The sequence below is a fragment of the Pyrus communis genome, chromosome 5 (assembly GCF_041283825.1).
Source record: "Pyrus communis isolate YQ-2024b chromosome 5, ASM4128382v1, whole genome shotgun sequence".
NCBI lineage: Eukaryota > Viridiplantae > Streptophyta > Magnoliopsida > Rosales > Rosaceae > Pyrus > Pyrus communis.
The window spans coordinates 408,228-429,195 of record NC_142569.1 but is presented as its reverse complement, the minus strand read 5'-3'; the positions used below and the strand labels follow the sequence as shown (position 1 = coordinate 429,195).

Genomic DNA, 20,968 nt, shown 5'->3' with positions numbered 1-20,968 from the left:
TAGTTCCTTTTATGTCGTTCTGATGTGCCAGTCGGCCATAGGAAGCAGGTTTGAGATATAAGAGTTGAACAAACGTATAGTTTGATTGAGTTTTACGTGCACCTAATTTCGCTGTTTAAGAAGAACATAATGCACTTTTTCAGTGCTAATTTGCTTCCAAAAGCTTTGGCCGTCGAACCATTGTTTTGGATGGCTCGTGGAGATTCGATGCACCCTTCCTTGGACATGATCTTTAAATTAACCTCACTGATTTAAGTGATTTTCCTCTGGAGAATATTGCTCTTGGATACATTTATGCCTTGGCAATTACTTATAAACATATGCAAGATCTATCCTCTTATCAATGTAGGATTCAATATCAATTTGCCCCTTCATTTTTTTTAGAATTCTTTCTCCCACACACCCTTGCCCTCTTTCTAAGAGAATAGAGCAAACTCAGCATCACAAAACCACCCAACCACTCGGATTTTGGAGTACACGGTTCATGATCTTGCATATGGGGTTAAGGTCTCTGAAACCCAACCACAACTTCAACAAGAGTAGGCTCTGAAGAATGAAAAAAGTATGTATAAAGTATAAGTACTTATTTCTTATGGACAATTAGAATCCGGTTATAATAGCTTCTTACGGGTAGAAGTGCTAATTTAGTCTATTGGACCCTATAAGATCTCTATGATGAAATTGAGGTTCCACCATAAAACCAATTGGCCATATGGGGGAGTAACCCAAGAATATATAAGCACATAGCAAACCTTGTCTCTCACCGATGTGGGACAACTCTCAACACGCCCCCGCACGTGTGGTGGATTTTCAAGCCTACACGTGGACAACAACTAGGTGACGTGGAGCGCGTGTGGCTGTTTGGCTTCACACTAGGACAACCCACTCTAATACCATGATGGAATTGAGGTTCCACCATAAAACCAATTGGCCATATGAGGAGTAACCCAAGACCATATAAGCACATAGCAAACCTTGTCCCTCACCGATGTGGGACAACTCTCAACATTCTAGACTCTCTTGAGTCAATGTTACCCTCTTCTCCAATGCCTAGATGACTGTCTTGGCTTTCTGTCTCGACTTTCTTCCTTCTTGCTGTCTTAGTGAACACTGTGGTAGTATCGGTTTTTTGCTTTGTTGATTGAATATCTCGTTCCTTGCATGGTTGGTTGAAGCTCCAGTAAGTAGCCACTCCTTTCTCAAGAAACCATACATGAGACTTCCACATCATACGGCTCGAGATTCCTTTGTGAGACTTTCCTGTATTTGACTTGACTCAGCAACCTTCCTATTTAGGTTAGGCGAGTGACAATTTCAAGTCTAACACGTGGACAACACAATTCAAGTGACGTGGGTGGCCATCGGGTTTCGCTCGCATTGTGTCGTGTCATGCATTTTTCGAACACTTTGACATGCTAACTCTCACATTGTGGCACGCCAAAACATCGCTATTAGCCCTAACACTAGCCTCGCTTCAAATTATTCTGAAATAGTAGGCAAAGTGTTGGCAAAATGCAGGTAAAAAAAAAGGATCTAGGAAAGAATAGACCTTTTAGCCTTAAATTATTTTTTAGGAAATTACTACAACATAGTAGGCAATTATATATGAAGGGTTCTTACTGGTAAGAACACATTTACTAATTGAGCTAAAAATTTACAAAGGTTATTACCGGTAAGAACGCTTGTAAATATTTGAGCTCAATTAATGGACACGTTCTTATCGGTAAGAACAATTGTAAATTTTTAGTTCTGCTAATGAACGTGTTCTTACCAGCAAGAACAAGTTCATATATGACTAGCGTCCTGTTTTGTACTAATTTATAAATAAAAAAATAAATCTTAGGCCCCGGGGTCTACTCTTCCCTACAATTTTTTTTTAAAAAATTATTCCGAAATAGTAGGCAAAGTGCTAGAAAAATGCTGGTGATAACAAGCCTTGCGAGTTGTCCCAGAATGAAGGCAGTAACATGTTTTGACAAGCAATGACTTGTCTTGACACCTTAAACCTCCCATCATGGCACGTCATAACAAGCGTCGCGAATTGTTGACATAATGCACGGTGTATCATGACATGCATTCTGCCGACAATTCGCGATGCTTGTCATTTCAGGGTCAACATCGATGTTATGGCATGCCATGATGCAAGGGTTAGCATGTCATGCTATGTTCTGATACCATAAAGAAAGTTAAAGTTTTACCACATTTTTCATATCAGATTGGTACCACCTCTCTTGTAAGGGTAAGATTCCCCAACACATGTGGTTCTCATGTCTATTAAAAAGATGATACAAATGTATATAAAAATGTTATAAGAATGATACACTACAATTTATATAATCCCTTTCAAAACACTACAATTTACTGTCTCTGAAATTTCTCGGACATGATCCTCAAAAAACATAGCATGATACCATCTGCCTGCCACATGGACGGACGAGATGGGAAAATAATTTGCATAGACTTTTTTGCATAATATGTCATTGCATGATCCGTTTGTACTTAACAAATTAACATGTCATGAAAAGCAACGTCCGTTAAATCTCTTGCCTCCAAATTTATTTATACTATTAACGACGCTATACAAACAGTTGCCAAAATAGCAATGACACTGCAAAGTGCAAACCTTTAACAAAGAAAAACACTAACATCAGTACCTTCTTCTAACATTAGTCAAGCGACAAGAGACGACGACGACAACAGCAGTATCCTATAATCTGTACAATCTTAGTTCCGAATCTCTTTTATGTGCAGTCAAGCCCCCGCCCCCCCTTATAACCCCCAAAATGTAGATGCACCTAATATTTTTACTACCATGTCCCGAAGCTACTGCCGACATGTTCCTGGGTGATGATGTTAAGGCGGCTTTTCATCACTGCCTTCGATGGATATGGAGGGAAACACAATCTGTAAAAGCATGTATGAGACGAAGGCAGGCGACTGTAAGCCTCTGAGGACTTGTAAATGTAAAGCCGAGAAGCCAAACCTCGGAACCCCTCGACTGGAAGATACTTCACTGAGGTCCAAAAGAAGAGAAGAACCTTTTTCTGCTCTGCAGACATTTCCCCAACAATCTGCACAAATTTCAAGAAGGAAACAAATTTAGCCACATTGTACTTCTACGCTCATAGCCTACCAATACAAAGCAACTTTTAGCTGCTTTCCTTATCTTTCAATCATGTTTATATCAAGAGCATAATGAAAAACAATGATCAGAACTTGCAAAGGGATGCTGAACCCCGATTAGGTTGTCCTCTCTCGTAAACTCTGAACCTTCCCACAAAGTTCTATAGAATCTGACCATATACCACTTGATTGCTTCCTACTTGGCAAATCTAATCAAAGCCTTACAGCTTTATGTGAGCATGTAACAGTGCCCGTTCTATAGAACACTTTACTCTGTTCAACCATATCAAATTTGAAACAAATGAAGTTTCAGTTTCTGATGCTATTAACTTCTAACGAAAAACATTGCTAAATAACTAATGGGGCTTTTAGATCCAAGTCCAAAGTATAGGATGATATAAAAAGTAAAAATATGTAATACAATTAATCTGTGTAGGTAGACTATGAACAAAAACCTATGGTATAGGTAGATAAACAATTAAACATATATTATGCATATAAGCGAGATATGAAACCTAACTAAAAGATATAAAAACATAATATATCTGCAAGCAAGACACGTTAATAAGTGGTACAGGTTGATTATAAAAAAGTCTTTCATATGGATAGATAAATACAATTAACCTGCGATATAGGTTTATTATAAAAATTAAAAATAAACTCTATAAATGGGGTTTAGAGCAGAGAAAGAAGAAGAACAAGAAACAACCAAAAAGAAATTAAAGAGATAGGAAGAAATTAATTTTTATAGTAAATCCTATCAATCAATAAATAGGGTAAAGTACAAAAAACTACCTCAACTATTGGTGTCACGACACTTTCATACCTCATCTTTTAAAATTGATAATGTCATACCTCATCTTTAGAATTTGGTCCAATGTTATACCTTCCGTTGTCGTTTACTTTTCAGTTAAATGCTAACGTGGCTTGATTCGAGGTCCACTTTCTATTAAAATATTATTAAAAACTAAAAAAAAATTATTTAATATTTTTTAAATATTAATATTATAAAGAAAAGTAAATAAAAAAAAAAAAAACCCTCAATTCGTCCCTCCCCCTCCCCCCTCCTCTCTCTTCTCCCCATCTTCATCTTCTTCCCTAAACCTGCAACCCCAAAAAAAAAATCCAATTTGTCTTCTCCCCGCACCCTAGTTTGTCTTCCCCCTCCCCACCACCCCCCCCCCTTGCAACTTAGAAAAAAAAAAAAAAAAACCCAGACTATCGGCAGAAAGATGGGTGCGCGGAGAAGGTGGAGGATGGGTGTGGAGAATGGATGAGAGTGGTGGATTTGGAGTTGGCAAGGGGTTGGGTTTTTGGTGGTGGTGGTGGTGGTGGTGGTGGGGGAGGGGGGGCGAACTGGGTTCGCTTTGGATTATTATTTTTTTTTCCTTCTTCTTTCTGGGGGGGTTGGGTTTTTTTTTTTTTTTTTTTTTTTTTTTTTTTTTTCTTCCTTCTCCTTCTTCTTCTTCTTCTTCTTCTTCTTCCTCCTCCTTCTTTTTGGGGGGTTGGGTTTGTATTTTTTGGAGTTTTTTTTTTTGGGGGGGGGGGTGTTCCGGGTTGGATTGGGTTGGGTTGGGGTTTTTTTTTTGGGAGTTTTTGGGAGTTTTTTTTTTTTATTGGGGTGGGGGGGGGGGGGTGGGAACTGGGTTGGGTTGGGGTTTTTTTTTTTCCCTTCTTCTTCCTCCTTCCTGGGTTGCAGGGGGTTGGGTTGGGGGTTTTTTTTTCTCCCCTTCTTCTTTGCAGGGGGTTGGTTTGGGGTTTTTTTTTTTTTTTTCCTTCTTCTTCTTCTTGGGTTTTCAAATTTTTTTTAATACTTTCTTTATTATTTTAAAAATATTTAATCTTTTTTTTTATATTTTAATAGAAAGTGGGTCCTGAATCAAGTCACGTCAGCATTTAACTGAAAAGTAAACGGCCAAGTAATAGAAGGTATAACATTGAACCAAATTGTAAAGATGAGGTATGACATTGTCAATGTTAAAAATGAGGTATGAAAGTGTCATGACATCAATGGTTGAGGTAGTTTTTTGTACTTTACTCAAATAAATAATTATTAATAATATAATAATCCTAAACTTAAGGGATTTGATTTATTTTAATAAACTGGATTATTCCTAATATTGGTTTAGCAAAATTGGACTTATATAAATTTCCCAATAGTGAGCCCAATTGAAACACTGATTTATTTGTCACTTCATTGTTTTAAAACAATCACAATGTATGCTTTCATTAATTTGAATATCATTGCAAAAGCTTCCATGGTCGATCTCTATCATTAACAATTAAAGCCAAACTAGTTCGCCAAGACTTTTCTATGAATAAAGCTGATTGTCAATTGATATGCTATATGGAAAAATACTAGACACAGCTAAGAAGAGTAGACATGTAACAAAAAAGTAATTAGATATTTAACCAAAAGAAACAAGACGCAAGTCCAATTTCTACTTTCAATAATTATTGGTTGATTCAACTAAACAGTTTTAATACAAAAGGGATTAATTGGGTAAGTCCTAATTGGATTGGGATATCTTAATGAACAAGGATTAGGGGTTGCTATTCTAGGCTATCACTAGTTTTATACCAATTATAATTCCAGAATTCTGATTTAAGAGTTTCTCTTGGGTTTCATTCCCTACAACTCAGTTATCTTTGTTCCATCTTGGATTTTATTGCTTTTATCTCTCTATTTTTTCTGTTGTTTATCAGTTGAAATCTGCTTCTACTGCGATTTGGCTCTATTTTACCCACTGGACAGCAGCTTATCGCTGCTGCCCTGCATCACAAGAAAGAAGCAAAATAAAAGGCAAGAATAGCAAAGTAAGAGCTAATAAAACCAGAATCGAGCAAGTTTACCTTCCAGAACCAAAGTATATGAGGATCAGTCTCTTTATAGCCATTGTAATCAGTATGTGCTTTCCAATCTTCAATGCTAATAGCACTTTCACTTCCGTGAAGCATCCAATCAAGATCTTCTAGCTCTAAACTTTGGAAAAACACACTCTGGAGCCTTGATCCACAGAGTATATCAGAAAAGCCATGCGCAAATTGGGACACCTGTTCAGATATAGATGTGACAAAACGATGCTGAATTAGCAGATTAACATATTCCCCCCTGTTCTTGCTGTTCACAACAATGCTTTTCCCACCAGGGCAAAGCTCCACAGTTTTCATGAATCCTAACTCCTCCACTTCTCTAACAAATGTCAACCCTAGAGCATCTGAATCAATAAAATCGGCATCCATTTCTAGTATCTGCTTGCAACTATTATACAAGAATGGATCTGCATCTCTTATGTCTTCCAAAGATAAATATATATCTCCTGCCAGTTGCTGGAAAAACACACGATCAAAGACTATGCCCACCTGCACTTTATGCATCAAAGCCAATGCAATCACCCGGCCAGCAAAGGTGAAATACTCGAGGTGCAGAGGATCAACCTTAGATGCTGTAAAAATAAAAGGCGTGTGACTTATTAATAATTTGTAGGAACTTTCAAGCATAACTTAAAAAGTTGACGCACGAAAAATGCCACAAGATAGGATACAAATCTTTCAGAACTGAGTAATGCTAACAGAAGTGGCAACATTCATGCAATTGGATTAGCATTTCGCAATTTTACCAGTATTTTGGCCACCTTCTTTCTGCCTACAGAAAGTCCAACAGTAACACTAATACGCTGACAATCCGTATTTTCTGTTTGTCATTCCGTAATATAAACATTTTTAAAACCTAGGCACAATATGCTAAAGAATTTGACCTTACCCTGGTGTCCAATGTTTCTACACATGCCCGCATCACTTAAGAGAGATCTAACAAAGTGAAGCATGCACATGGGATCACACACTAGACAATAAAAGAATAGAGCATCATTATGTACTAAACTATTCTATAATACTTTTGGTGCTTGAGCATATCTGCCGAGTTTCAAACACTATTATGTTTGTCTGCAACTTAAAGTTCAAATCTTGGATCAATACCCAATTATATTTCAACACCTATCTTTATATGAATGCTATAAATGATTTAGTAAACCAATTATCATCGCAGGCTGGAGGTTAATGTATCAAGACAAGCAAAATGAGAAACAGAATGTAAATGTTGTTCAAGAACACCATGCACTAAAGGCTGAAGGAAGCACACCTGGATTAGGATAGAACCTTCTACGGTCGTTAGGGCATGCCACAAAAAGTGCATTTTGGGGATTAAATATGGCCTGGCATACCAAAAAGAACCACTCCCGCAGTACACCTGGACCTGTAGCTTCCTCATTTTTGAATTCCATAAATAAACCGCCATGAAGTGACTCAGGTTCCGCACGCCCTATGTACTCAAACGATTCTGCCAATATTTGAGACCTATCAATGAGCATCTCATGCAGCTCCTCATAGTCTTCTTTAACATCAGGGAACATCATCATAGCCAAGTGCCTCCGAGACTCAAAATCTAGAACATCTTTGTGCTTAATAAGCCACTGATGATCATCACTTCGCGTTGCATACTTGACAACTAGAGCACATAATGGAGCCCTTCTAAGCCTCAAAATAGTCTTAAATTGTTCTTCCCAGCTCTGGTAAAGCATAGAAATTCCACTCAATTCCTTTAAAACAGCAAGATACTGAGACCATCCAGAATGAGCAAAATCACCCTCCACCTTTCCTTTCCCAGCCAAAGACTCTCCCATTTTTCCAAGGCATTCATCCATTTTATTTAGCAAATCAGCATATATAACGTGAAGAAGCTCAATCTCCTCTCCATACAGGGGATGCCTAAAAGTCCTCCCCTTCAAGGCTGCAGAAATAGAACCCTTGAAACACACTTGATCCGCAACTGCAGTGCGCAAAGGGAGCAAGAACGCTCTAAAATCACGTACATCATCCGACAACGGCCTGCCACTCGCAGGAAGGTCCATACTGACTACCAAATCCCTAGACAAAATACTTGACAGCTCCCTAACAAATGGAGAAATCTCTTTCAACCCACCAATCAGTCCCTCCACAGGTTCTGAGTCCTGAGAATTTCCATCACTTTCCAACAAGGAACCGAGTGAACCTCGGCATAGGACGTACAGAGGGTCCTCCTCCCCTAATCTCCTAAGAAACTTACAAAACTCTAATACTATTGGCGCGCAGTAATTATGCAAGTGTTTCGGCAACAATGTAGGGTACGAATTCAGGAAATACTTGATTGAATTTTCAGCAACTGTTCTGTTAGCTGGCAGGGGAGAAACATAGAGCATCAACAGCGCCAAGGGGGCCGAGGACGGAACAAAGACCCGGATATGGCTAACCCCATATCCGGCTGTCGTCTCCTTCTGAGCCATGGTCAAGTATTGGCTCATCCTGCTCTTGATGTATTTCGACGGCTCATGAATCTCTTCGCCTCGGCACATTCGAAATGCGGCGGAGACTATGTCCTCCAGGAGTTGCCAGGCCTGAGGGTGATCGGTGCTCCGCAAGCGGCCGACCAGTTGCAAACTGGCGTCGTTTTGTATGGCGCACTCGGCCAACGACTGCTCCGGCTGCAGCTGTTTGCCACCGTATATAAGCCTCTGTTCGAAAACCGGAATGCCGGTGATCGTTTGGATGCGATCGAGTAGCGATTTCACCTTGTCCTGAGCATAGGCCTGGATTACCAAATTATTGCCCCCTGACATGGTTCTGATGAAGAATTGGAGCATTGTCCGGGACCGAGTCGACTCAGACAGAGCAGACTCGCCGTGAGAGGTCGGTCGGGCATTGGAAACCCGGGAATTGAGGGCGTCACTATTGGTGGAGGAGTGAGGGTGGGTGGGGGCGCCGTTGGACGACGAATCGGCAGCGTTGGGCTCGTCCTTCCTCATCCTGACGTGGACTAGGCCAGAGATAACAGCGTCGTCCTCGTCGTCGGAGAAGGTGGGCCCGCCATAGTCGTCGAGTTTGCGCTTGGAGGACAATCGGTGGTGGAACTGATCCACCGCGGCGGCGACGGCAGTGCTGTCGCTGCGCTGGTAGGCAGCGCAATCGACGGTGCTGCTGCTGGTGGGGCTCCCGGTGATGGACATTTACAGGGTGGGGCCCACCCGCCAGCCGGTTCCTACCTCTCGAGAGAAGAAAATTCACGCACACGGTGGGCGTGGGTGCATGGAAATCGCAGCCGGTCCTCCGGGAAAAACAAAAATCTGTAAATTAAAATAAATAAAATTAAAAGGGAGAATAAAAATACCAGGGAGGGTGGGAATTGGGGGAAGACGATGATCGGGGGAAGGGGTCGTTTGTCTCTCTCTTTGTCTCACGTCTGGGCTTCACAGCCTTCATCTACAATGACTGTAATCGGTAATCCTACGCTATTATATATTTTCCAACTTTTTTTCCGATTTATTTAATGCTGTGTTTGGATTGCAGTATATTACAAAAAAGCCCTCTCGCTTCCTACTCTGCATGGCTGCTTTAGAGCAGTTCCACCGAACACAAAATTGCTCAGCACCCTGTCCAAAAATCAGCCCAGCACTCTGTCAATCTGCTCCAGCCCGCAAAACAGCCTAACACCCAGCTCAAGCCAAGCAACAGACTTGCCCATTTCGGACAGACCCAGAGGTTAGCCTATTTGGTTGGCGAGTGCAGCACACTCACGACTGGGCGTAAGTAGGAGACAAGGGCGCAGGCGGCGGGGCCCGCTTGTCAGCCCACTTGTGTTCACCCGGATTAGAGCTACGTGGCCCTCCTCAATGCCGTTGGATTTCCAACAGCTAGTTTTTGTAGACCGTTGGATTTCCAACGGTAAAAAAAAATTAAATAAAAAAAGGCCCAACGGTCAGAATTATGACCTTTGGCCACATGGCAGCGCCTTGGCTCTTGGATTTGAATATTTTTCAAATCCAACGGTCTAGATTAATTAACTATATTAAAATTTATTAAAAACTATGAAAAAATACAGAAAAATTATTAAAAAATACATTAAATTTTTTTAATTTTTTTTTTTTTTTTTTTTTTTATAAATACCTAACCCTCATCTTCCACTTTACACCACATTTCAATATTTTCTACAATTTCTACCAAAGCTTTCATATACTGTTTGTGTGAAAAAAATACCAAAAAGCTCATCCTTAAATTTTTTTTGTCCATATAAACCATACATCCCTACATCCATCTTCATTGTTTTCAAATCTTGAGTTTTTTTTACAATGTCTTCTTCAAGGAGAGTGCATAAACAATTTGTGGAAGATGACGTGTATTATTCTCCACAACATGATTGTGGAAGATGAGTATGATTATAATGTCGTCGATGAATATGAACCGGATCCGATGAACAACTCAAGAACACGTATCTACTGTGCTCATGACCGGACCGAAGATCTCGTGCAACACGAGCCGTTGGAACGGGATGGACGTTACAATGAATTGATCGTTCAGCAGTACACTAATGTGCAAGAGCCATACTGGCATGTAACTCGCCAGAATGACTTGATTGAGCACCAGTGGGGATTGCAAGAAGGTGAAGATAATTAAAATAAGCTTGTGGTTGAAGAATAAAGTGTATTTGATGAGTTTATGTAATTTTATTTTAGTGTGTTTTTTTTAAGTTTATTTGATGAGTATGTAATTTTATTTTAGTTTGTTTTTATTTAAGTTTATTTGAAATTTTATCCGAAATTGGTTAAAAATGTTATCCGAAAATAAAACTATTTTTTTTTATTTATTCTTTTTAAAAATATATAAAAAAATTTATATGGGTTGGGTGCCAGCGCATTTTGTAGGGGTGGAGATCGTTTGTGCCATCACATTTTTAGACTGGGTGGCAACGCATTTTTTTAAGGGTGGAGATACTTTGGCCTATTACTGTTCATTGGGGTCTATTACTGTTTACTTGAGTGGATAAATGCGGTGGGTGCTGGCGCAAAGTCTTTAGAGGTGGAACTACTAGTGTGCAGCGAGCGGTTCACCACAGGCGTTTCTGATACTTAACGGCTCTAATCGGATCCCACTAATTTGTTTTTTTTTTTTTTGTCAAATATCTCACTAATCTCTATTAATTGATAAAATCCTCTTTGTCAACCAAAAGAGGATAAAAAGACTACTTAGTCTTCTATCACAAAAAAAAAATATGTGATGGGCAATAATGTAATTTCACAGGTCCAAATTTTATTGAAGTCTCACCTACCAGTGATCTTAAAATACCTTCAATATTAAAAAAAGTAAAAAAAACCAAAAACAAAAACCTCCCCACGTTCTCTCTCTTTCTCTCCCTCTCCCCTCATTTTCTAAAAAAATGTGTTTATGCACATAAAATGTGTAGGCAAATTGCTAGTTCTATATTAGGAAAACTAATGAAAAAAACTTGAAAACTTTGAGTTTTAACGATAACGACAAAATAAAGGGTAAAATGAACAGTATCAGGATTAACTTTTTAGTGTAAAAATATGATTTTTTGTTAAAGTAAACAGTACAGAAAACTTTTCGTCAAAATCCCTTTTTATATTTGGTTAGTCTCAACTTTTAACTCAATTAATTTGATGAATAGTATATTATTATTGGGTAATTTGTCATTTTGTCAGTCACCGGTTTGAACTTGTGATAGTGTCATGGACGCGTTTTCATTACAGTTATAACATCAGACACTTCGGATCCTTAATTTCCATTACAGTTAAAAAAACCAGACACTTCGCATCGTTAAATTGGATGTGCAATCACCGTCACAACTGATTTTCTTTTGAATGAAAAATGAGAATCTCTTTGAATAATGACTCTGTAGTCCTGACCACACCAAAGAGTATTTGATGAACGAATTGCATTATCTTGCAACTAGACTTGATAATACAAATGAAGTTGGACGGCATGTGCGTGTAGAACTGTGACGGGAAGGAGCTGGAGCTGCTTCCAGCACTTGCTGCTCAGTCGTCGTAGCGTCACTGCACTTCTGCCCTCTAACTTACATGCGTTCTTTGCCCAAGTAATTTTCTATACCAACTCTTCCTAGTAAGGAAGAAAACATCGGATTTTCTTACATAGATTTTCTCGTATGCTCCGGCTAACTTATACCCCGCAGTTTTTGGCCGTTAGATCATTGGTCAAAGATACAATGACCAATCTCCAACAGCCAAAAACCCCGGAATGTAGGATACCCATGAACATAATAGAACTTTCGTTTCTTACAATACCATCTCCAGAATGCCAATCAAAGTCACTTAATAACACACTGCAAAAACAGACTGCATATTGCCGCAAGAAATACATTTCATGAGCTCTCAAGGGTTGGAATGAACGACGTCCTGGTGACGGCAGCATTTCAATCAAATACTCCAACGTGATCAAACGTGAAGGTCATAGCCCTAAAAACAAAACTCAGATTGGCCCTCAAAGTGTGAGGTTGTGAAGGAAATCTTCTTCACCTGCAGATAAGTTCCAAAATGAAACATTGGTGGTGCACTTCAATGAATTGTGAGTCGTTGATCAGTTGAATCCGTATCAGTAACGAGTATTTTTCAATACTACAGTTGAAGCAGGTAACAAACGAGACAAAAGCTATTTTAATCAGCTCACCACAAGAAACAGAGCTGGTCGAGCTAGTATACAAACAAATTATGAAGAAACATCATGTTTATCATCTATTACTGTTAAACATCTTGTTGAGTATGCCTAATGGCCCTAATTACATCATCCATAGGGTGCGTCTAACAATCAACCGGATCCATAAATGGGGAACCACCCAAGTTCAGAGCCCCCGGTTGATTGTGAGAGCGCCCCTATGGATGGCTGCCCAGGAATTTCTCTCATTATTCTATAGAGAACAGCGAAGCCCACCCCAAATGATAGTCCCACCCTAAATCTAGACTGTTGCCTTTTCCTCCACCAAACTGTTTCAAAGATGGGACACATGTAAACTCGAGACTCTGTATGAGAGTAAACACTAAACTAGAAGAAATGATTTCAAAGTATATGAAAAGTTCTTTTCAACCTAATCTAGTGATTCGCATTGCTGTCACTCCAGCCACTATTCTCACAATGCGGTATAGTGACTGTATGGGACATCCACCAAAGAACACTCACGATCATTCATTGATGAACCAAGTAAGATCAACGAGAGAGGAGAACACCTGTGGTGTATATGTTTTAGCAGTGAACCCCGAATGTCAAATCCTAATGTGATATAAGTAAGAAATTGGAATGAACCACAAGAAAGCTATAATTGTAGATTTCAAAGGTTAGAAATTCTTACATACTCATTTCTTATGTATACAGAACTAGAAGAAACATATAATACTATTTTAAAAAACGTAGTGACTATTACATTCAACATCGCAGTGACTGCATCAGATAGTAGAGTGATTATGGCATCCACGATATCTTACAGAAGTTCAAGTTCTTTAATGAAAAAAAGGTATCATAGAGAAAGCACGTCCTTATTCTTGGTTAGCAGCTGTTGAAGAAGAAATGCACCTGATATGGTAACGATCAGACCAAACCTGACCCTAGTATGTTCATATAAAGGAAGTTTAAGTATTCTAAGTTAACCATGCATTCTATGTTGATCTTACTTTTCGGTATCTCAAGTAACTTGGGTTCCTACCTTATATACAAGCAAACAACTGAAAGAAAAAAAAGGAGTTGTCCAAACCAGAGTACCAAGCATAATTCAGACAAATTACCTCTCTGCTCTTCGTTCTCGTCTTTGTTCTGATTGCCTATAGCACCAATTTGAAGCCTTGAGAAAGGAAATCATCCCTAACAAATACAAGAACCAACTCAAGTCATCAATCATCAACTTCTGACTCACATTATAGTATAAATAACAACATTGCAGCAAGTTACCAATTAATCGAAATTTCAAATTCTAATGAAAATAATGCCCAAAATAATCTCCACAATCACAACATGGATAGTTTTGCAAATGAAACAAATGGGCAACGAAATGTGAAAAAGCATGCTATTTACCTCTTCTTATTCTTCACGTCCCCTGCTGCTTCCTGCTTTTTCTTATCCTCTCGTCTACAAGGATGAACCGAAACAAGGCTTTCCATACAAACTACAGCCTCAAATAGATCTGGCAAGCCACGGACCTTAACACTCTTGACCCTCTGGCTTTTCAGGTCAAACCAAGCGAGATTTTCGTGGTCTTGTTCGAACAAAACTTCGCTGCCATTCTTCGAATACACCAAAGGTCTAACACTCTTGATTCTTTGAGTTTGCGATACGGTAAACAATTTACTCCAAGACTCTTTAACCCCATACTCCTTCAATGTCCACACATCAACACCCTTATCTTCATATTTAGCTACAATGCAAAGACACCCTCCCAAGTATCCCACATCAATCTGACACTTCTTGTCCATGTTTTGCGGCATAGGCACCTCACGACAAGTCTCATTTGTAACGTCAAATGCAATGACCAATTCCGTTGGATGTTGATCTAATTCGAGGTTCCGAGTTACCACCCAATGCACACAACCGTTAACAAGAATACCCATTTTTCGTGTGTAACAGAGCACATAAGGCATGTCTTCGAGTCGCTTCCACGCGTTGTTTCTCAGGCTATAAACCCTCACCTCAGACACAAACGACAGGTAATCTAATCCAATAAACTGAGAAATCCTCACCAGTTTATAATCATCGTGAACGGCGTCATATCCGAGACCATAAACCCTAGCTCCACATAAACACATATTCGAATCGCGCTTTCGATCTGATGGCAGTGAGGGCAAGATTCTGTATTTCTTCGTCGAAGGGTTCCAGAAAGCGATATCTTCAGCCACGTTACAGATGCACAGGAGGCCGTTGCAGGATCCCAGCACGCGAATCCGATTGCTGTAACACATCAGTGGATGATTGAGCTCGACGGCGTCGTTTAAAGAATCGAAACTGATGCAGTAGAGATCGGAGTCCTTTCTGAGAATCAAACAGAGATGCGATTTGGACTCTGCCGATTGCGTGAGGTGGAGATCGACGAAGTATGAGCTGTCGATGAGCGATCGCCATGGTTTTGCGATCGACCGGAAACGGAGGAGGAGGCAGACGGGTAAACGAGAGAGTATGTCGACGATTACTTCCGGCGGGAGTTCGGCCATGGCCATGGATGCTTGGATTTGAAGCTGCGTGGTATCTACGGTGGATTTTGGAGTCTTCATCTCTGGAATTTGGCGGCAGGCTCTAGGGTTTCTCACCTTCAGTTTCCTTCACAGCTTTCTTTGCAGTCGTTGGGGAAGGTGCGAGTGGAGTTGGTGAAATGGGAAATCTCGCGAGAGCGGGCGTCTCATTACAGATTTATCCTTTCGGATTACGGTTTGTTTGAGTGGACGAAAAAGGTTTTTCTGACTTTATCGTGAACGGATAGTGGGGGCCACGCGATGTCATGAAAAAGATGAAGTTCCAATTAAGGGGTATTATTTTTGGTCAATATTCCGGTTAAAGGTTGGCGTGGTCGTGGAGCTAGCAAATGAGAACCACGTGCAATCACGAAGCCTATTTTCTCTCTCTTTAAATTTAAAATTTTATTTAGGATAATACTTGGTTTCTTTCGTGTTAGAGCAACTTCACCGTTGCTTATTATCTTAAGGATAGGCAACCTAATTCATTCTCTCCCTTCTTTACAACATTCCAGCCCACTTGGGCAATTGGACTCAAGACGAGCCTGATGGAGAAGTCAGACAATAATTGCCTAGGTTAACGCTTTGCCTATGTGATGTCATCATGACATTAACCACAATTTATGTGACAACCCGTCCCTAATTTTCTATGTAATTTTCTCCCCAAGTATGTAAATTATCAATTATGCCCTTGTTGGCAAAGTAATGTGGACGTAGTTATGTGGCTTTTAAATTATTTTTCTCGTATCGTAATTAAATAGTACTCGTTGTTACGAACGCGTGAGTGCGAGTTAGACCCGAATCGGACTTATAACGAAAAAGTTACGTTTAGTTAAAGTGCGTTAACAACGGATAGAATTATACACGCGTGTGCAAATTATCCAATGTTAGAAACACTATTTTTGATAAGGGGACATATTTTATGTAATCTGGAATTGTACAAATCCTATCCCTTTTTAAAAGTGTGTTCCGTGACCATAGGTACCGTTTGGTACGTGGGACAGGACGGAATAGAGTGGGACGAGGCATTCCATCTCACGTTTGGTGCGCCTAAAACGGGTGGAACGCCTTGTTTCACGGGACGAGTTTTGGGTGAATTTTCATTCCGCCTTACCCCCCTGGAACGACTCATTCCACATCCGTGGAACACAAAATTATAACATTTTAAGACAAAAATGCCCTTCTCCCATTGTCTCCTTCCTCATCTCTCAACCTTTTCGTATTCTTCTTCTTCTTCTTCTTCCTTGCTTCCATCTGAGCCCTAGTTTTCCATGGCATATCTTAATATTCAGAAAATGGGGAAGCCATCCAAAGGTAAGAAATCTGAGAATCTGTGAGATGGCTGGGGAAGCTAGTTGGAGAGCTTCGCTAGCGAACCAGAGCTGCCGATGACGACGAACAAGAAGAAAAATTAGAAGATCCAATCTCATTTAGGTCGTACAACCAAAGCAATGGCTTGGTGGTTTTGGCGTCCCTATAGCCACCGTTGGATGAGTTCACTTTGAAAGTTGACTCGGAGCTAGTGAGGGAGGAAGAGTCGCCGTGACCGTATCTGGAAAAGTAGTGGCCAATCAGGGCTGCGATCAGAAGGATGAGAAGTTGAAGTCAGCAGCGGTTCCGATAACGGAATCAACGACTGAGTTTAGGAGGGAGCCCGAGGTGGAGTCGTAGCGGGTCAGATCAGTCGTGTTTGGTCTCGGGCCTATGGGCTTTTGGAGCAAGAAGGATGAGTTTGAGGGATACATTTATGTATGCTGCAACAGTAGCTCAACTTCTAGAAGCTCCGCATTCTCTGCACCTCTGGCTGCAGCTCCGCAGTCATTCCGTTCCGTCCAACATGTAACAAACACAGAACGGAACAATTGTCCTGTTCCGTCCTGCGCGTACCAAACATATACGGAACCTCTATTCCGTCCCGTCTGCATACCAAACGGTACCACACTTCACCACCAATCAACTTTATTCCCACATTTTCTCCCCCAATCAGACCCTCTCTCTTCTTTTCAGCCAATCAGAAAACACTTCACTCTCTCTTATCTTCTCATTATCTCTCCCTCACCGTAGCTCTCTTCTTTCCTCCACAACACCAAGGATCACCATTTAAACTTCATAGATCAATATCACCATCAAGATACTCTCATCCTCACGAACCCATTCGTACCAACTGATCCTAAAATAATCGAGTTTTGAGTGTCCAACTCAGAGAACTAAAATTATCGATGGTTATTTCTTCAACTGATCGAGCCTAAAATTATCACCATCGATATTTATTTATAAACATGTAACCATGTTCTTCTACTTTATATTACATTTCAATATTTTCAAATACTTTTAACCAATCTTCTATTATTATCCGAAATTTAAAACTAAAGTTATTTTTTATTATTTTATAAAATAAAATATTAATATTTTAATACAAATTACCTTGGCTATTCAGTTTAGGAGTGGAGATGCACTTGGACAGTTACTGTTCATTTAAGGTGATTGAGTTGTTTATTGCTTCGGGGGCCTTCCTACAATGGAAGTGCTCTAAGAGTTCATTCTCCAATTTTGAGTAACACAAATTTAATAGGAAATCATTTAGTCATTAAAATGTCTAAAACAAATCGCCGATAGAAGTAACAAGTGACATATTCAATATAAATCATTCATTTATTTAATATCTATAAATAATTGAACAATCTTGAATTAAAATAATTATTTTTTGTTGAAATGATCTTCAAAACAAAAATAAATTGAACGATTAAGTTTATGTTGTTCACAATTGGAAAATGAACTCATCACAAGAGAAAAAGCAAGTATTATCCTAAATAAAATGTCAATTTATTTATATGCATTTCTTTGACTCCACATGTTCATCATCAGCTCCTCGGTTCTCTCATAGGAACCAATGTATTCGCTGCCAACAGTCCTCAAAATATCTATGGGCAATGGTTCACATTTTTAGCTATGAACAGAATATTGGGCCTACAAATATGTAGTGAAACGGAACTGATTAAATTCGTATGTTGGGCATACAAAAGTAAAGCCCGTCTTTTTTAACCTAAATAAAATCAGTCTTCGCCGCCGACGCGTGCAACTTGCTTCCGTATTCTTACACCTCTACCCTTCTCCTCGCTCGACTCCTTCTTCCCCCCGATTTCGACGAATTACATAATATTTTGTGATTGCCCACCAGCATAAGAACCGCCGGATATTGACGATTTCTGAGTCGAGTCTTCCGATCGGCATCCAATGAGAAACCGCCCCTGGCGAGGTACTTGGATTATTTATTCTACTTTTAGAGTTTAGGTTTACCGCTTAAAAATAGAAAATTTTGCACAAGTATTATCTGAACTATTGCGCGTGTGCGTTTAAATGTTTCACAAACTCTCTGTCTGTCTGTCTCTCTCTCTCTCAAAGTCTGAAACAACAGACAACAACAGTCTTTGTACGACTGATGATAAAATATGATCATCTGAACCTACAACGGAATGCATACTAGAAAACAGAGAAGGAAGCTTCCTAGTCACCCTCATTTTCGAGCTTTTCGATTTACTCGACCTTTCCCTCGCAGTGAACGAACAGATGAATCGACAGTTCAACTCACGCGGGGAGATCGTGGCTAGAGGAAATGAAAGTGAGACGGAAACTTAAACAAGAGAAATGAAACAAGTTATTCGGTGGGTGGACTAAGTTAAAATTATTACTTTGAAATCAAATTTTTAATCACTTGTTGCGTATATGAAGTTATACAACTTGAAAGTAATAATTTGAAGTAAGAAATTTATATTGTCACTTAGTACTACGATATAATGGTATTCCTCTTCACTTGTAAGTGAGAGATCTTAGGTTCGATTTTTGCCAAAGACCAATTTGTAGCACATTATTGCTAGCCCATTGTGGATTGAAGTTTTAATTTATTACTATTAAATTATAATATTGGTTAAAGTGATGAGTTTATTTAAACCTTAAGATTCAAAATTTTCATTTGCTAAGTGGAATATGACGGTTAAAATCATAAAATAGTCCAAAAAATTAATATTTTGAAGCTTAAAAATTCAAAACACTAGCATAAGGGAGCCTTGTACTTTTGGCTTGGCCAGTGATTCCAAAATAAAACCAAATGCACATGGCCTCACATGAAGGATTGGTTGGCGCCCACACGTTACCATTTACTGATCCCATCTGAAATCGATATTTGGAGAAGAATCATTAAGGCCTTGGCCATTATCTGGTTTACTTCACTTTTATTAACCATACCATACCATAGTGATTGTGTTTGATTGAATTATTGCTCTAAGAATGGCAATTTTGTCGCCTCGATAGAAACCACAACAGTTGGATAGCTATAATGTGTGCTCCACAAGGCAATTATGGGATTTTATTCTTTCTTTGTGTTTTCATTTTCTTCTTATCCGCATCTTGACACACATACATTTTTGTAGTTCAAAACCCACCCTTGTACCTTAAAATATTATTTAAATCCCTAAATTTAGGATTACTCCGTCCACTATTCTACAAATTTCCATCTAACATCATTTAGGCGTTTGAAAATTAAAAAATAGTGTCTATATTAGCCTATGTGTCCTCTTAGACCTGCCTAAGTCGCGACTCTCACTTAGACAAAAAATAGATAACTTTCATTTTGCATTTTATTTATTGAACAAATTGTAGGATACTTGTTAAATACTTTGATGAACACTCATTATATATCGTATACACTTGGATGAATATGTTCCCCATATTTTTCAGTATGTTCAAATACTTTATATAATTTATATGTCAGTCAACTTTACAATTTATGTATCGTAATACAATTATATATTTTTTTAGTATAATAAACATTTATTTATATGTTATATAATAAATTAATTAAAAATAATTACCTAGACTCCTAAGCATTAAAAGGTTTCTATCCACACGTTAAACATCTTTTAAAATCTTAACTCCAGAATCGACCACTAAATTATGAATATTATTTGAGGAGTAGATTACTTCAAAGGTTCAAGGTCCACCTTCTAGAGGTTGATATGAATTATTTTGCCATATGTCCCCATCAAATTATACTAATAATACGATGCTCCCGTGACGTATGTAAGCTTAATCTTCGGCGAGAAAATTAATTTGTGCCTGCCACGTGTACATACACATCATTATAAGTTGGAGAAAAAATTATAATAATCAAATTAATTGTGATTAAGCTTCTCTATCCCTCCACCAAACCCATATCATTCAAATTCCGCAGTGGCTTCTTTGTTTTTTGACATCGACATATTCCATACATTCCACATGTCACATGGTTTATAATACAATCATACATATGCATATGATGGTCTGGCTGGACCTTGCATTATTATCAAGTCCATGGTTGTGGCAATTTGCAGTCCTTTTCTGCACACGTGGCTTTACTTCGTGGCCTCTTGGCCCCCACTGGATTTGAACGACAGGTCATCTACTAGAAAATGTCATACTTTTCCATGTCTTGGATATAGATTTGCTAACTCTTAGCAAATAATTGGCATTTATTAGTAGCAAAATCCATTTTAATTACCAATATCAAAATGAAAACCATCATAGAATGAAAGGCAAACTTGTCTACTACTTGTGTGTTGTAGAGTGACGAGTCATCACGTTTAGATACGATACATTGCATCACTTAAAAATCACACAAATATAATATTGATATATACATAATTAGTAATTTTGATATATTAATGAGAAACTAAAATGATATGTTATGTCAATCTCGAAAACCAATTTAGATTAAAAAAAAAAACCAATTTATTAGTTATGACAACGGTTGCAAA

General features: G+C 38.9%; 2 protein-coding genes across 7 annotated transcripts; both read right to left on the bottom strand.

Moving 5' to 3' along the window:
• Window positions 1-2,530: 2,530 nt before the first annotated feature.
• LOC137724355 (E3 ubiquitin-protein ligase UPL5) lies at window positions 2,531-9,455 on the bottom strand. 2 transcript variants are annotated; one of them, XM_068463094.2, is made up of 4 exons: window positions 7,265-9,424; window positions 5,977-6,569; window positions 2,984-3,071; window positions 2,531-2,904 (listed from the first exon to the last, which is right to left on the bottom strand). In XM_068463094.2, exons 1-4 carry the CDS (start codon window positions 9,162-9,164, stop codon window positions 2,870-2,872), a joined length of 2,616 nt encoding a protein of 871 aa, XP_068319195.2. In that variant the 5' UTR covers window positions 9,165-9,424; the 3' UTR covers window positions 2,531-2,869. The 2 variants fall into 2 exon arrangements, with proteins under 2 accessions (XP_068319195.2, XP_068319194.2); XM_068463093.2 differs by having other exon boundaries at window positions 2,531-3,071; window positions 7,265-9,455.
• A 2,288-nt stretch (window positions 9,456-11,743) lies between these two features.
• LOC137724356 (F-box protein CPR1) lies at window positions 11,744-15,445 on the bottom strand. 5 transcript variants are annotated; one of them, XM_068463096.2, is made up of 3 exons: window positions 14,032-15,445; window positions 13,746-13,821; window positions 11,744-12,488 (listed from the first exon to the last, which is right to left on the bottom strand). In XM_068463096.2, the coding sequence occupies exons 1-2, from the start codon at window positions 15,219-15,221 to the stop codon at window positions 13,782-13,784; spliced, it is 1,230 nt and encodes a 409-aa protein (XP_068319197.1). In that variant the 5' UTR covers window positions 15,222-15,445; the 3' UTR covers window positions 11,744-12,488; window positions 13,746-13,781. The 5 variants fall into 5 exon arrangements, with proteins under 5 accessions (XP_068319197.1, XP_068319199.1, XP_068319196.1 ...); XM_068463098.2 differs by lacking the exon at window positions 11,744-12,488 and adding an exon at window positions 12,622-13,193 and having other exon boundaries at window positions 14,032-15,383; XM_068463095.2 differs by lacking the exon at window positions 11,744-12,488 and adding an exon at window positions 13,265-13,536 and having other exon boundaries at window positions 14,032-15,384.
• Window positions 15,446-20,968: the final 5,523 nt, after the last annotated feature.